At 43.5% G+C, this 17,759-nt stretch overlaps 1 protein-coding gene across 1 annotated transcript in view; it reads left to right on the forward strand.

Annotated features, from left to right (window-relative positions):
* The first annotated feature begins 4,080 nt into the window (after positions 1–4,080).
* The window catches only part of LOC139291414 (storkhead-box protein 2-like), a 68,575-nt gene continuing 54,896 nt past the window's right edge, over positions 4,081–17,759 (forward strand). Inside the window, exon 1 of the mRNA XM_070913431.1 lies at positions 4,081–4,420. Coding sequence (XP_070769532.1) covers positions 4,081–4,420 — 340 coding nt within the window. The remainder of the gene's footprint in view (positions 4,421–17,759) is intronic.

Consider the following 17,759-nt stretch of genomic DNA (forward strand, 5'->3'; position numbering starts at 1 on the left):
TATATTAGCTAAGCTCCAGCACGTATTTTCATATATATGTCCACCCTGTCATGGACATATACATTACTGTTAAATATGTTTTCACTGCAATATATAAAATGAGAATTACAATTTCTAAAAGGTATGATGTCCCTTTCCTAAACAGGGCTATTTGTTTGCTTTCAAATTACGAATCAATAATAATAGTTTATGTAAACCATCTGTTTTTAAAGAAGCATGTGTAATGAGTTTGAGTGAGAGTGAATGAGTGGGTAAGTGAGTAAGTGTGAGTTAGTGTTTGTGTGTGTGAGTGTGTAACTGAGTTACTGAGTGAGTGAGTGAGTGAGTGAGTGAGTCAGCGTTTGAGTGAGTGCATGAATGGGTGGACGTGTGAATGACTGGGTTAGTTAGTGTGTGTGAGTGAATTTGCCTTTGAGTTAGTGAGTAAGTGTGTGAATGAGTGAGTGAGTGAGTGAGTGAATGAGGGGATAGTTGGTGTGTGTGAGTGACTAAAAGGGTGAATGTTTTTCTGAGTGACTGAGTGTTTCACTGAGTGAATGTGTGACTGAGTTAGTCTTTGAGTGACTGAGTTATTTAGGTCATGTGTGAGTTCGTGAAAGAGTGAGTGAGTGAGTTTCTGTGAGTTGTCTTACTCAGTTCGGCAGCACAGCAACATTCTTAATGGCTCCTTGAGCTGGTTAGTTTAATTAAATCCAATGTTGTTCATATATCAGAATCAGAATCAGAAATACTTTATTGATCCCTGGGGGGGAAATTGTACAGTACCGGCGCTCCCATTCAAGAGTAGAAAGTAGCATACATTTAGAACTAAAAGTATGTACAAAATATAAAAATAAGAAATAGAGAATAGAAATATACACATTTACAATATGTAAGTGAAAAAGTAAAAAATATATATTACAGCAATGTAAATGTATGTCCTTATATATATGTATTGCACTGTCATTTAAGAATAAGTAATAGTGAGGTAGTATATGTAGAAGATTTCCAGTCTGTTTCTTCTGAGTGTCTGACCCTCAGAGGGAGGAGTTGAACAGTCTGATGGCCACAGGCAGGAATGATTTCCTGTGTCGCTCTGTTGGACATTTGGGAGCAATGAGTCTGAAGGTGCTCTTGTGTCCGACCAGTACGTCATGGAGAGGATGTGAGACATTGTCCAAGATGCCCCACAGCTTGAACAGCATCCTCCTCTCTGACACCACCGTCAGAGAGTCCAGCTCCAGCTTAGTTAGTCTTGCTTTATATTTAGTTGTAGTTGGTGTCCATATTGTTTACCCCTTGCGTTTTCCTTGGTTTGGCTGAGCCACTATATATGTTCCGTTGTGGGTCATTGTGGCAGGTCAGGTTGTTCAGTTAACACCTTGTTATACTGAGTACAGTTATGTTGCGTTGACCTCTTTTATAGGCCTAATTATCAACACCTTGGTTTATAATGTGTTTGCATTTTTTGGGTAAATAAAAACCCAGTTTTTCCAACTCCTGTTTCCTTGTTGCCTTAATGCTTGGTCCCTGACACACTCACTCATTCACACACTCACTCACTGACTCAGTTACACACTCACGCACAAACACTAACTCACACACCCGTAAGAAAAAGGTTTATTAAGAATGTTGCTATGCTGCTAGACTGGTGCCCCCAGCTCCCAGCCCTCCACCCCTATCCCAGAGCTGGGCAAAGCACCCGCTGGTGTAGGACTCCAGGAGACCTCAGTATCTGATGATAGCAAAGATCATGATCCTCATCAATTTGGACACCTCAGGTGCATCTGTGGGGTACGCAGGAAGTGGGCCCGGCACTGAACTCCATATTTCATCAGTAGTTGAAAAAAACTGTTTATTTATTAGTAATAAAAGTAATACTAGAGTAAGTCTTACTATATTACTATACTATAGTAAGCAGTAATTAATGTAATAGTTTTGAATTGTTTTAATGATAGTAGTATTAATAGTTTAATAGTTTTAATAATAGTAGTATGACTCCTGTGTACACACACATTTTAATCTTTTCTAATCCGTTTCCCTCAACTTTGCAAAATGCAAAATAAAAATGTAAAGACAGATAATGATAATAGTACGTGTTTACTTTCATCTGTCTAATGGTAGATATGTTATGAACAAAATTACTTTAAAAAAATGTATTTAGAGCAAAGCACTTTATTCAGTATATGAGGCCAACTGAAAGAAACCTCTAATGGCAATATGGTTATGTATTATAGACCACATGCTGTAAATGTATTTTACAGTATGTTGTTAAGGGGATCAAAAAATGACAACACTTTAAACACTTTTTTGAATATATATTAATGTCACCCCATATTAGTGTTGTTATATTAGTATAACTCCATCAACAAGCAAGCAAGATTACTGACCAGGCAAAGAGGGCACTTGCCTCGGGGGCCCCAGACCCTCAGGGTCCCCCAAAAGTCCCAGGTTCACTGTGTGACAGTTTGTGGTAAAAATTAATAGTAACTTTGTTTGGGAGTATGGGACTATGGTACAAAAGCACAATATCACTTGATATGATAAAGACTGAAGGAGGGTTCTGCTTTATTGGGGCCCCCGTTTTGAAGAGGGACGTGGTGTTAAATCTAGCTTTAAGACCTTAATTACTGATAATGAGCTTACACCTAAATTCATTTCTGGTGAATCATATTCCAGCATAGTAATACACAATTCACAGAGACAGGGTTTTGTTTTTTTGTTTTTTTTGGAATAGATAGAAAAACGTATGTGGCCTATTCAGAAAACATAGATTGATTTAAGTATTTTGCAGTGATATTGTAAAGATATGTAAGAGACAGAGAAAAAATGAAAAAAAAACAAAACAAGGAAAAACATAAAAAAGAATAAATTAAATGAATTATTTTATAACAAATCATTGGTATCGAAGGCAACAAAAAGAAAAACAATACGTTTAAACTGATTGTTCGGGTATGTCGCATTTAGACAAATCTCTCATGCATTTTATAGCTTCTTTTGTTCCCTGATTTTTTTTTTTAATGGAGGTGAATCCATAAGAAAAAAAAAATCTCAATATTGAATTGAAGATTGGAATTGGTCAGAGAGCAGTAAAATAACAGTTTATAGCGACAGTGATATTTTATGTTTCGTTTTGTCCACACTTTCTCAGTATGTAGATAATTGATAAATTAGTATTCATAGCAGTTTCTAAAGACACATTCCTTTCTGATCTGATGTCAGTATTACTAGCCTACCCGAAAAGTACTTTGTCACAGGGGTCCCATCAGTGCTGAACAGTGAAAAAAACCCTTAGTAGTGTGTTGTTGCGGCGTTGTAAATCTTAATTTGAAAATTTGGCCGGAAGATAGTGACTTCGGTCTTGTTCGCGCTGCCTTGACGTAGCTCCGCAGCGATGCCTGCCATCACTGTACCTGGATAACACAGTCCTGCATCCAGCTGTGTTCCCGAACACCGCACCGCACCGCACCGGAGCGTGCCCAAGCGCGAGACAGGACAGTATTCACCGGCGGCTGGAGAGTTCTTGTCTCCCCGTTAACCGTGAAGGCTGGGAAAAAAAAATATACAGGTGTCCCACGAGACCCGGCTGCTGCCTACCGACGAGAGAGGGGAGGGGGGTGGGGTGGGGGGGGGCTCGCCGCATCTGTTGCCTGGGTGAATTCATTAACACGTTAGCACCCTGCTAGCTAGCTAGCTAGCTAGCTAGCGTTATATTCCTCTGTACCTAACGTAACAGGGAGGTTTAAGTTACACCGAAAATCACGAATGTCATCTCTCGTTTCGGGTGGACAGCGCTCGGCATGAGTCTTCTGTAAATACTGGGTTCGGTGACAGGGCGATATATTACGTCCGGAGGAGAAACGAACCTTAAAGGTGTCGGGATGGGTTTCATGTAAGGCTAGGGAGCTAACGGGAGCTAGCAGGCTAGCTTCATGGAAACACAGTTGTAGGCTATGCGGCTGCTGCAGAGCGTAGCTTGTAGCTACACTCCCTGCTAGTTAACATGGGCTGTTTGTTTCCCGTGAAGTCTGACGGCGTCTCAGATAGGTAAATACAATGACAATATTGCATTCGATAGTCAGCTAGAAGGCCGACGCGACAATGGAGTCTTTCCTGCAGATAGCTCCCCATTCCCTGGCTATAGTACTGTCCAGGGTCGGGGCTGTGGAGGCGGTGGGGGCGGTCGGGGTGTCAGAAAGCGACGAGCTACCGAGACACCACACCGGCTATGAGATTTTTGCCGACTTCAAAGCAGAAAACACCCAGCAACATGTGTGGAATCAGCGGATTACCGAGGCTGTGTCTGAGACCTTCTTTCTGGGGTGGATAGACGAGCATGTGCTGTTGATACAGGGGAAGGAGGACCATCTGGAGGTGCTGAGGGAGGGATGGATGCGGAGGTCCCTCAATCCGCCACGGGGATTCACCATCAAATACCTGGGTAAGGCCTTTACACCCACCCCTGTCTGCTTAGGTTTAGGCCGACTACTTTACGTGTGCTTGCTGAGTGTGTTCCCATTGACGCTGTATGACACGACTACCGAGACATCGATGCCGACCATCATCAGCATAGCCTGTTGAACTGTTCCTCTGTTGCATTCAGGCTCAATTCTAAAACTGCCGGTGTGTAGTCAGAAACTCCATTGGCATGTGCCACATTAAAGCAATTGCATAACTGAACGCGTCCATTGCCTTAAAATCATTGAGGTGGATGGGGAAAATGTAATTGCAGTGTTGTGCCGTCTGTAATTTGTACCTGATCATTAGGTTTAGTTACTGCTGTCCTGCATTTTATTTGTGCACCTTTTTTGTGCCTGCACATGTTCAGAAGGAGACTACTTGGAGGCATTAAATCAACTAATGCAAAAGTCCAAATTCATCGAACTAAATAGTAACTCAGTTGGCGGTGTTACACCAACATGCCAATGATGTAGGAGGAGGTGGTGAAAGTAGGCCTGAGATCAACTTTCTTTGCCTTTAATTTCATAAAACAGGGTTACAGACCTAACTTTGATTGCTAGGTTGAGGGGATATAATTACCACGAGCTGTACCCGCTACGAACAGGCTACGACCTACACTGAATTCTTTGATTGTCAGCAACTCGAAAAGATGCTGGCCTTAGCTGCACCCCAGTGTGCTTTGCTCAGTTCCTGTGGTCGCTCCACTCCTTCCCCTGCAGCGTTGCCGTCTTGTGTTGCCAACTGTGCATTGGCAACACAAGTCGACGTTGGTTTCAGTTCATTTAAATTAACCAATGGACAGAAACTAAACGGAAATACTTCAGGGATGAGGGTTATCAATCAATTGTCCATCAAGTCTCAACAAAAAATTGCTCTGTTGATTCATCTGCAGCATGCCACTCTCAAGCATCCATGTGGTCTCTCTCCTGTTTTGGTTGTATGCCCTCTGACAGGCTCATGTTAACACCCGCCCTCTGGCAAGCTTGGCAACCTATCAAAAATAAAAAATGACAACCTCGGACTGTCACAGTGCTAATATTGCTGATGATAAGATTTACAAGGCATCTAAAGATGAGTGCAGACAGAAAGTGAAAAAACTAATTTATTTGCGCTACAACTGGACTGGATTTGTGTGACAGCTTTGCCCCTGACTGAACTAAAATTTGACTTGTGCCAAGGGTGAAATCCTCACATCCTAGACTTTTGGGGGGGGGGGACCAAACTGAGTGACTGAGTGATGGAGGGCTGCGGGTGAGGATAATGTATCCGCTTGTGTATGGATGCAAATCATTGCCATAATAACTGGAAGTAGATTAGCAACTGGATACCACATTTTTACATTTGATTCCTAGTGAATACTTTATGTTGAAATTTAAATACCATAATATTTGCTTCCATAGTTGTGTATTAGCAGCGCTTCCAAAATTGTTGCCACAATTCCTGTGAAATGATGTTCAAAAATCCTGTGGTGGTAAATCAACCTTTGTACATCTGAGTACAGATTCAAAGCAGAAAACTGTGAAGCTCCCACTGAAGTTACAGACTTTTAGTTGTTAAAGTAAGTCCAAAATCATGCTTCTAACACGTGTAATATGTAGCATGTGTAATTTCAGTGTCACCAATAGTGTAAGACATTTGAGGCTCGGATTTGTCTCACAGTTTTTGACTTTGAATCTTAACTCATATGTTCACTTAACATCCTTTTTTCCCCCTCAATATTTAACCTCACCATTCATATATATTGTGCAAAACTATTGTAAATTATTGACAAACAGTGTGGAATGAGAGGCAGGAAGCAACTCTTAACAGTGTCAATCCTTTTATTGACGTGCAATACAGGGGGTACAAACACAGAAGTAAAACCCATCTAACTTATGGTTAATGGTCATAACCACCATACACAAAATGGGCAATTATCAACATAAACCACGATGTTCTGAACCGACACATTACAAATAATGGCATTACAAATGGCATTTCATTCATGTGACAACAGGTTGTCATTGTTTCCCTCGTGTTTTATTTAGCGATATTCGAACATATTTGGACACAGTTGTAGATGTTGAATTACGTTGAATAAAATGCTTAGTTTAGCTAATCAAATCACAACAGAAAACACAGTAACATTACGTAACGTTATGGCAAACTCCTTGCTTTCAGTGAGTGTGAGTTGACACTTAGAATTAGAGTTTAGTGGTCCCTAAGATATCTGATCCTTTTGATATGCATATACATCTTTTTGACTATGCAGTTAGCTCAAGGGTGTAACATTATTTTGAAAAGTGTGGGGGAAACAATAAAGTGGGGGTCTTAGTACAATTTCCCCCCGAGGATCAATAAAGTATTTCTGATTCTGATTCCCCCAGAAAAAAAAGAATTTGATTTTCTGTATTTCTACATGCTACATGCTTTACTGAACGAGAGTCTTTTGCGAAGGCGCGGCTTTCACTTCGTTCTTCGACTCAAGGGGTGTGTGCAGAACGAACAAGTTAACTCCGAGAGAATCGGCTAGCCGGCTAGCTAATGCTTCTATCGTATTCCCAGGTGCTTAAAAGCAACACATTATGATTAAGATGGCTGTCAATTTTAGTTTAATCATCAGCCAGAAAAGTGGTAAATATACATGAGAAAAATGGTAAACGGACTTCACTTATATAGCGCTTTTCAACCGTAACGGTTCTCAAAGCGCTTTCCAGATCAGGTCTCATTCACCCATTCACACACGGATGGCGACCACGCTGCCATGCACGGTGCCGGCCTCCATTGCGAGCAACTTAGAATGTTGAGAGATGTTGAATGTTCACATTACAAGTTACAGAATTTATGTCACAGAATATGAATGTTAATTAGTCACAGCTGATACGACCTGCCGATGTCATTTTAACTGGTGAAAGCGACGGTCAGCGTGGGCTGTGAATGAGGAGCTGCTAGCTGAACGTTCTGTACACTGCTCTTTGGTAATGAGAAGACAGAAATTGGGCGCTATTTTAATCATGCAAGCACACCAGCTAATTTGGTTAATGTGTCTGCAGCAGTGCAAAAGGATTGGTGACGTGGGATATAGATCGGAGGGTGTGGCGATTATGAACTACACCGTCAGCCAGTCATATCACGGGTCTCATCACTCTGAAGCAGCTGAGCCAATCACAGGGAAGCACGACAGCAGCTCAACAAATAGAAAGACGCTTCTTATGGAAATCATATTGTCGCCTGAAAGGTGAAGACTGGCATGACGGGAACACAGCACCACAAACCTGTCAAACAGAGGCAGATGGCGTGGATTTTATTTGATTAGTACAGTAATGATCGAGATAAATAATAAAAAATGTTGATGAAGCCGTTTATGTGACCACACTAACCTGATGCTATTTCAGTCAGAATTCCGCTGTACCTCACATCATCATCGTAAAATGCGACACAGCAGTGTTTGCACCGTGATGAATTTCAAAGTCTATATTTTGATGCATGTTTAAAACTTCATCTACTGGCTGGAGAGTGTTTTGGTTAAAATGGTTTACTGTCTGTCAGACAGAGCTGCACTCACTGTGTCAGGGATCTGTGGAAGAGCCAGAGGTGACACAGTGACACAGAACTGTGCAATACAAAGAGCAGAGGACATTCTTGGCAAGAGTTAAATCCGTAGCCAAAATATATTGACTTTTTATGTGGTCATCTGAAGACTTGTGATGGCGTGAAAGGCATAGAAAAGTGTATTTTTTGTGTGTGTGTCATTTAAGCCTTCTCTGTCTTTGCATCAAGCTTCTTGATGGATTCAGAGAATTGTGAAGTCCTGGCTGACGGTGGAACTGATTGATGCCTGGGTGACTCGTGGATGAAGGAGCATGCACTTTGTACTGTTGTATTGATAGCTGAGGGAGATGCTCGTCTCCTTTCTGTAGTGAAACCCTTGTTCCTTAGCCTGCAGTGATAGTGCTGTGTGTGTGTGTGAATGTGCAGGTTTTCTGCTCTGATTAAAGAAAAGAAAGGCAGGACTTCCATGAATAAAGGCCCTGTTCTCCCCACCACCACAGGCATGCACACACACACACACACACACACACACACACACACACACACACACACACACACATGCGCACGGCTAAAGGCTATCTCTGCCCAAAGCATTTTTGTATCTGGAGCTTTTTAGATGGTCATAACTCATCCAACTCAAGGTACAGGTATGCCTCTGTTTCTACTCATGTATTGTTCCACACCAACTTAATTTGGAACCCCCCCCCCCCCCCCCCCCACAGACACACACATATATTTATGCCAAAAGTCTATTTCAGAAATCAGAAATCAGAAACTGTTTATTGCCAAGTAACATACATTACAAGGAATTTGCTGTGGTCTGAAGGTGCTATTGTTTTGATAACAAATAAGTAGAATATAAAAGCTAAAATAAGAATGAGAATAAAAATAGAAAATAAGATAAGATAAATAACAACAGTGCAGTGACCAGAATAAAGTAAAGTGTCCAGATAAAGTGTCCAGTAGGGGGTGGGTGCGTTAATGTAACGCAGTGGGGACAGGGGTGATGTACGTTAATATAACGTATAGCTTGTGTTTGTGTTCTGGGGGGGGGGCGGGGTCAGTGAGAGTTTGTCAGGTTGACTGCAGAGGGGAAGAAACTGTTTTTGTGGCGGGAGGTTTTGGTCCTGATGGACCGCAGCCTCCTGCCAGAGGGGAGGGGGTCGAACAGATGGTGTCCGGGGTGGGAGGGGTCGGCAGCGATCTTCCCTGCTCTCCTCAGGGTCCTGGAGGAGTACAGGTCCTGAAGAGATGGGAGGTTGCAGCCGATCACCCTCTCTGCAGAGCGAATGATACGCTGCAGTCTGCGTCTGTCCTTGGTGGAGGCAGCAGCGTACCAGACGGTGATGGAGGAGGTGAGGATGGACTCTATGATGGCGGTGTAGAAGTGAACCAGCATTGTTTGTGGCAGGTTAAACTTCCTCAGCTGCCTCAGGAAGTACATCCTCTGTTGGGCTTTCTTGATGAGGGAGCTGATGTTCAGCTCCCACCGGAGGTCCTGGCTGATGATGGAGCCCAGGAAACGGAAGGACTCCACAGTGTCCACTGGAGAGTCACACAGGGTGATGGGGGCGGGTGGGGCTGCGCTCTTCCTAAAGTCAACAACCATCTCCACTGTCTTTGAAGCGTTAAGCTCCAGGTTGTTGCTGTTGCACCAGGTGGTCAATCTCCCACCTGTAGGCAGACTCATCCTCACCAGAGATGAGTCCGATGAGGGTGGTGTCGTCCGCGAACTTCAGGAGCTTGACGGACTGGTGACTGGAGGTGCAGCTGTTGGTGTACAGGGAGAAGAGTAGAGGAGAAAGAACGCAGCCTTGAGGGGAGCCGGTGCTGATCGTCCGCGAGTCTGAGGCGTGTTTCCCCAGCTTCACGTGCTGCTTCCTGTCAGACAGGAAATCTGTGATCCACCTGCAGGTGGGGTCAGGCACGTTGAGCTGGGAGAGCTTGTCCTGAAGAAGAGCCGGGACGATCGTGTTGAAGGCAGAGCTGAAGTCCACAAACAGGATCCTGGCATAGGATCCTGCGGAGTCCAGGTGCTGGAGGATGTAGTGTAGAGCCAGGTTGACGGCGTCGTCTACAGACCTGTTGGCTCTGTAGGTGAACTGCAGGGGGTCCAGCAGAGAGTCTGTGATGGATTTGAGGTGGGACAAAACCAGGCGTTCAAATGATTTCATGACCACAGAGGTCAGGGCGACGGGTCTGTAGTCATTTAATCCTGTGGGGATGGTGTCAGGACTGTCCCATTGTCTTTCAAAGCGACAGTAGAAGTTGTTGAGGCTGTTGGCGAGGTGTTGGTCGTTAGCGGAGTTGGGGGCTCTTGGCTTGTAGTTGGTGATCTGCCTGAGCCCCCTCCACACAGAAGCAGAGTCGTTGGAGGAGAACTGGTCTTGTAGTCTCTCTGAGTACAGTCATTTAGCTTCCCTCACCGCCTTGCTAAACTTGTACTTGGCTTCCTTAAACTCTGCTCTGTTGCCACTCTTAAACGCCTCTTCCTTTTCCAACCTCAGCTGTCGCAGTCTTGCTGTGAACCAGGGTTTGTCGTTGTTGTAACTCACCCTGGTCCGAGTTGGTACGCAGCAGTCCTCACAGAAGCTGATATATGAAGTCACAGCCTCTGTGTACTCATCCAGACTGTTGGTAGCAGTCCTGAAAACATCCCAGTCAGTACAGTCCAAACACACCTTCAGGTCCTCTGCAGCTTCACTGGTCCACTTCTTCGAAGTTCTCACAACAGGCTTAGAAAGTTTTAATTTCTGCCTGTATGTGGGAATCAGGTGGACCATGTCGTGGTCGGAGTGTCCCAGTGCAGCGCGGGTCACGGCGTGAAAAGCGTTACTGACTGTGGTGTAACAGTGATCCAGAGTGTTCCCCTCCCTGGTGGGGCATTTAATAAACTGTTTGTATTTTGGGAGTTCGTGTCTGAGATTACCTTTGTTAAAGTCACCGAGGACAAAAACTAAGGAGTCCGGGTTGGTCCGCTCCGTTTCCAGTATCTGGTCGGCGAGTGTGCGTCCTGCACGTTGGCCTCCGGTGGAATGTAAACACCGACCAGAATGAATGAAGCGAACTCACGGGGGGAGTAGTAGGGTTTACAGTTTATGAAAAAAGTTTCCAGGGAAGGAGAGCAATGCCGTCGCATCACTGTCACGTCGTTACACCAGCTGCTGTTGATGTAGAAAGAAATACCTCCACCCTTTGTTTTGCCGGAGAGGTGCGCGTCGCGGTCCGCTCGGAGTAGCTGGAATCCGTCCAGCTGCAGCGCCGCGTCGGGAGTTCTTTCCCCCAGCCATGTCTCCGTGAAGCACAAAACAGCAGATGAATAAAAGTCCTTGTTTCTCCTCATCAGCAGCTGGAGTTCGTCCATCTTATTCCCCAGTGAGCGCACGTTAGAGAGAAATATTCCGGGTAGCGGTGTGCGTTGTCCTCGCCGGCGAAGACGCACGAGCGCACCGGCACGTTTCCCTCTACGTCGACGTTGAGCTGCAAAGGTGAGAGCACCTTTGACCAGAATGTCCCATAAAGCAGTTAAAGGTGCAGGAAATTCGGGAAACAAATCCACTGGAGATGTTCCCCTGATGTTCATGAGCTCTTCTCTGGTGAAAGAGCTCCGTGAACCAAAACAAAAAACACTGTTTACAAACAAAACAAGGCAAAACAATGCGCTCCAACAGACCGAGGCAGCCATCCGCGGCGCCATCTTGGACACACCGCCATCTTGGACACACAGATATTTCATATCTCTTGCACACAGTCCCCATAGTCAGCCATTCAAATAACACAAATCTCTGACATTATTGTGAACTGGGGAACTAGATCTACAACAATCCATGATTGATAACCTTGACTTTAATCCTTCTTTGTTATTGGCTGTGTTCAAAAGTTTGGTGCCAATACACTAATCTGCAGGCTGTGTTCTTTTGCCTTTCTGTACAGTGATGCTGGAAGTAGTTTTACTTACAGCGAAAGCATGGAAATCTCCTGCTCTGACAGATGAAGGTAGCCTAGTGAACGTGGAAGTGATTTAGTCTTAAAGGATAAGGTTGGCAGTATTCTATTTTTTAATCTTCTAAACTGTATGTTATTGTCACCAATTCCCATGAAAAGGCCAAAACCAACAGTCTGTCTCTCAACACTTCCCTACCCGGTTTGTGGCACTCAGCCTCGAGTCCATTGGCTTCTACTGTAAATCTTTAAAAACAAACGGCTCAGTCTAATCTCAAGCCGCTCACTAGTTTTTAACAAACTTTACTCAAACAGGAAGAAATTGTGCATTTTTGGGGACTATTTTTAGCCGCGGATTAATTCACATTTGGTGCTCTGGTGAATATTTGGGGCAACAGGACGGTGTATGTGGGAGTCCGTGTGTTAATGCTGATGAAGGAAGATGTCACCCAGTGCAACAGCGAGGCTCATTTATGTGTTTTTAATAGTTTTTGGAATTAGACATATCAGGCTTTGGCTTTGCACATGACACATTGTTGACTTGTCACTCACTTTCTCCACTCCTCTCTCTGCGTGTCTGCCGCCCTGCCCTGTGCAACCTCTCTCTGGCAGGATTAATAAGAGCCTGATGTCTGTTTGGGTGTCTGTGTTTGGCTCAGGGGCACTAAAACAGCTGTGCTACAGTGAACAGTGGAGCTGCCATTAGTCAGAAGATCAAGTTACAACAACTATGTGGCTACTACACACCTTTTTTTGTGTCTGTGTCTCTGGAGACACACACTCAAATGCACACACACACGCACACGGTCGTGTACAGACAGATGAAGTGAATTTTGAAAGTAATTGAGCTGAGCCTTTCATCAGGAGGAAAATTACTTTTACCACTCACAGATCTGTGTGTAGTGTGTAGCGTGTGTGTGTGTGTGTGTGTGTGTGTGTGTGGATATAATAGGGCTGTATGTGTGTTGGGGTGCCAGCTGTGTGTGCCTGCAGGCATGGAGTTTCCTGCCCCTCTACCCTTCTCTCTCCTCTTTTGTTTGTCTGACTCTTTTTGTATAAAATGTACTGAGGAAACACTACTGTTTTAAAATGTTTAAAGAGGGGAGTAAAGAAAAGTAAAGAAAAGTCTTACACGATGATGATATACGATACTACTGTTAAATTGAAGAACACCTACAAACTAAATTGAATGAAATGTCAACATATATACATCAAACCACCGAGCCCTGATGTCCAAACCAACAATAAATACCATTTCTATAGATCTAGGATATTTGTAGCCTGTGCAAAACAACTGGTTGTCAATTATAAATATGGAAGCACCTTCCTCAGTGTAGCCTCACTGGAATTAACAACAATCCAGACAATTAAGCAAAAATCAACATCAATTAAAGAAAAAGAGCTGAGGACACCGCGGTGGGTGCAACAAGCATTAAGCCACTGATGCTATGCGCTCAGCTGTGATTTCAAAGCTAAGTTTATCATATAGGCTGCACATATTGCCTAGCTACAAGCTACCTGGTAAAACACACCTGATGTGCCTACTTGGTTGGAAATGTGTTTCCCAAGATACGGCTTTCCTTTCCGAGGTCTCGGGACAAGCGCAAACTTGTATTGTACATTTCTGAGAATTCCGACACACTCAATACAAGCTTTTCCTCCATTTATTTCCGTTCCGTGCCCGGCTGGCTGGCTGGCTGGCTGGCTGGCTGGCTGGTTGCTATTGGCCACGCGGGTATTCGTCGCAGCATGTCGAAAAGCCGCCGTGGCGCTGCGTATGCCAATGGAAATAATAGGTTTCAGGGCGCAGTGGTGCCTTGACACTTCTTGTAGGATCAGCAGCAGAATAAAACATCGCCAAAGCAGAGATACACAGCGATGCAGTGTACAAACAACACACGCATATTAAAGCAAAGGAGAGACTGCATAGTTTTTACACACCGTGTAGAGCACGCGCACACACACACACACACACACAACGCTTTATATTTTGGCAACACAGTGGTTGCTCTCTCATCTGTACAGCGAGTTGGTTATTGCACTCACCTGTCTGAACGTCATTCTGCCAGTCCTGTGCACCTGAAGTCTTCCACAGTCTGCACTAGGCTCAACGTCTCCATATAACCAGTCCACTCAGCCTTTCTGTCCCACTATAACCGGTCCTCTCGGCCTCTCTGTCCCACTATTACCAGTCCAGGTATTACTTCTACCCCTGTTTTCTGTCATAAAGATAAAACAGGCCTATCTCATAGTAGGGATACCTTTGTGTCTGTAGCACTTGCTAGTACATAGTAACTGTGTTAGTAACTAACCCTAACCCTCTTTTCACATCAGTAGGGGTGGTTACAAATGTTGGGATCTCCATTCTTGTGTAAATTGTATGTGGTTGACCATTTAGGCCTGGTTGTGTTTTTGGCAAGCTCCTACTGAATAATTTTCTATATATTTTTAATGAGCGCCTGAAGATGGCACCCTTTAAATCTTGTTTAATGCTGTAACCCTATTAGTCCACTAGAGGACAGCAGTACATAGTAAAAACGTGAACCACTGTACTTCCTCACTCGTGGATTCTGGTTCAGTCAAAAGCCGCTCTCTGTCAGCAATGATGAAATGATCAGATAGAATTACGTAAAAGTTATTTATACATATCTGTAAAACAATAATTAATCCAGCGGTTGAGTGTTGCATTGTGACATCGTGACTATTGTTTAAATAGAAGTACTCTCAACCAACAGAGTAATGTTTAGCTTGGAGGTCCAACCAACATATTGAATGCATTTCCCTACTCATGTGCCAAGGCATTTTTATTTTCTTAAATATTTTGAAACCTGTAATTATTACATCCACGTTAGCTTCGGTCTTCTTCTTGTCTGCCTTTTGCTGGCGCTTTGAAAAGGCACCGGCTACAGAAGCGTTATTCTAAATATGATTTCACAGTTAATGCGGTGGTGTATGTCACAACTCCATATAGCACCCTTTAAAAAAAACATTTTTGGCTGCAAAAGCCCAAATTTGGTGGCCTCTGGCACATTCTAATGCCACTATTCCATGATATATACTGATACTTGATCATATATATATTAGTGCAGGAAGTTTAATTACATCATATTTTATTTTTAAAACATGATTTGGACCATCTGACATTAGTTTGCATAATTGATAAATGGCCCAAAATACAAAAGCGTTCTCTACATTTTCCTCATATGACATAGGCCCGTTACTTTGGCAGCATTGCCTGTTTTAGTGTGTGTTTTCCAATGTGCCTTAGAGATGGCTTTGAAGCACAAGGTAAATAAAGACAATGAATTTGTTTATTCATTAAGCCCATAAACGTCTGTGTGGCATGGAGTGCCTTCACTGGACTTTTTAATGCCTACTGCGCAATTGTCAAGTTGATGCCACCAGTGTTTTCCGAAGTAGCCTAATGTGTACATATATGCACAGCACCTTAAATGAGTAAGACACAGTAAAATAAAACCAATACATGTCAGTATTCTGTATGTTCTGAAGATCATATAGGAGGACAGGTTTGGGGGCCGAGCCACTAGGGGGGGCGCTGCCGCGGACTCGGCTGAAGAAAGTAGATGTGGCATGATAAGATGTGGTCTGTTAGAGTTTATGTTTCCACTATGATATATGTGTGTGCGTCCATAGAAATGTAAGTAGTAATGTTCACTTACCGTATACATTGTTCTAGCTCTGTTGATTTTTAATGATGATTAGTAATTGTATGACGTGAAAGGTGTCATTTAACGACGTAACTGTACCGAACGACTTTCGTTTATGTTACCTCTGACAGTTTACTGTTGGTAACGTACGTCATTGATGTATATAGTCTAATTTATTATTTCAGTATTTGTCAACTCTTAAATTAAATAGCCCACTGTGACTGTGTTAGTTTCAAGTGAGTTGTTAGATTGTGTGTTGTAGCCATATATGTGTAAATATTTTACATGCTGTTAAGTATTTGCAGCTATTGACTGCTATTGCATGTATTTAGTATTCTGTCATTAATGGCTACTGTGTATTGTTATCTTTCAGAACCACACACACACACACACACACACACACGTGCATTAAAGTGCAGTAAAGTGAGGAGGAGGTGTCAGGGAGGGAGTGCAGTCTGAGTAGCCAGCTTGTAATAATAGAGCAATGGTTATAGCAAGCAAAATAGTAAACTTAAGTTAACACATGTTGGTTTCTTATCTCTGGAAAAGGAGCGGGTATGCAGAAGACGTGGGCTGCACCCTGGGGGAAAGTGAGATTTGGCATTTTAACCTACATTTTCTTCCATTACAAGCTATGATCAGTTCACTACCTAAATGCACGTTCACATTTTCTGTTTCATTAGCTAAATAAACCCTGACCACACTTCCCATCTTTATCTTATGTGATTAGTGGACATGTGTAACCAATTCTTAGTTCAGTTAGTTCGTTCAACTTTTATTGTACCAGCATTGAAACATGTTGTCCCAAGCTTCACATTCCTCCTAAAGGGGAAGTTAAACATCACACATGAATTAGTGTACATTAGATTTTGCATTACAGTGTCAGTTTCTTTGTTGTTGTACGAGTTCTTGATGAACTGAGTCTGCCCAAGTCCAGGAATGTCGGAGCTTTGGCAGTTTTCAGGTTGGTCCTGTCGTAAATTGTCACTTAACTTCCATTAGTGGCCTTTCTGAGGTCTGTTTTATGACCTAGATGCCATCTGAGGACAGGGTGTTTGGGGAAAGTTCATCTTTGAGTCACAACAGATCTTTTTTCGTGACCCGGAGGTGGACAACACTGCAGGGAAGGTTCATTGCTTCTCAATGAAAGATGTAGAATTATTCATCATGACCATCCTTACCGCGCTCCAATGTGTATCAACGACTTAAATTCATGAATACATTTGATTGAGAAAATTTCAGTCCCTCTCCCCAGCAATGTTTTCCACCTCCTCCTGGGGGAAGAGTTCCCAGGCCAGATGGCCTCCTACTAGTTGGACATGCTCAGAAAACCTCCAAAAGAAGGCACCCAGGAGGCATCCTGATCAGATGCCTGAACCTCCTTAACCCTATCTTTAAGGCTAAGCCCAGCTACTCTGTGGAGGACACTCAATTCGGCTGCTTGTATCCACAATCTCATTCTTTTGGTCACCACCCAAAGCTCGTGACCATAGGTGAGGGTTGGAATGCAGAACGAGGTAAAGCTTTGCTTTACGGCTCAGCTTCCTCATCACCAGGACAGTTCGATCCAACGCCTGCATTACAGAACTTCCTTGAGGAAAACTGAAAGTCCTCCTCCATAGCCTTCCTGAATGCCTGTGAAGAGGTTCTTAGATGTTACAACCGATACCCCCACCCAACGCGGATATCACATTGAGTGACGGCTGTTCTACGACCTAATCTTTAGGTTTTCGAATGGACTCCCAAAATCTACACGCAAGACCGCTTTAGCCTGCTTAGGGAGTCTGGTTACGTTCCCGGAATATCATAACACTAGGGCCTATATAGTTTACTATGTGCCAACGACCGGATATTAGCAGGAATATCTGTGTGTGATAGGTGTTTGAAGATTGGTGGTACCCCAGTAAGACCCTGAAGTAAAAGATCAATACTGGGGGAGGTCCACACTGAAGGGTGGCGGACACTCGCCTGGTTTCACACTGGGCCGCCTCAAATGCCCAAATCCCTAATTCACAATTTAGAGATAAATTTAGGAAATCCCTCCCTGTGTCCCAACTATTTAGAAACTTCAGCAGTAACCTCCAAACAATCCACAGCAGCAGCAGCAAAACATCAGACAACTGAGTTGAACCTATTCAACATGTCCCTCCATGTTAAACATCATAATATGTACATAGC

This window comes from Enoplosus armatus, chromosome 10 (assembly GCF_043641665.1).
Source record: "Enoplosus armatus isolate fEnoArm2 chromosome 10, fEnoArm2.hap1, whole genome shotgun sequence".
Taxonomy (NCBI): domain Eukaryota; kingdom Metazoa; phylum Chordata; class Actinopteri; order Centrarchiformes; family Enoplosidae; genus Enoplosus; species Enoplosus armatus.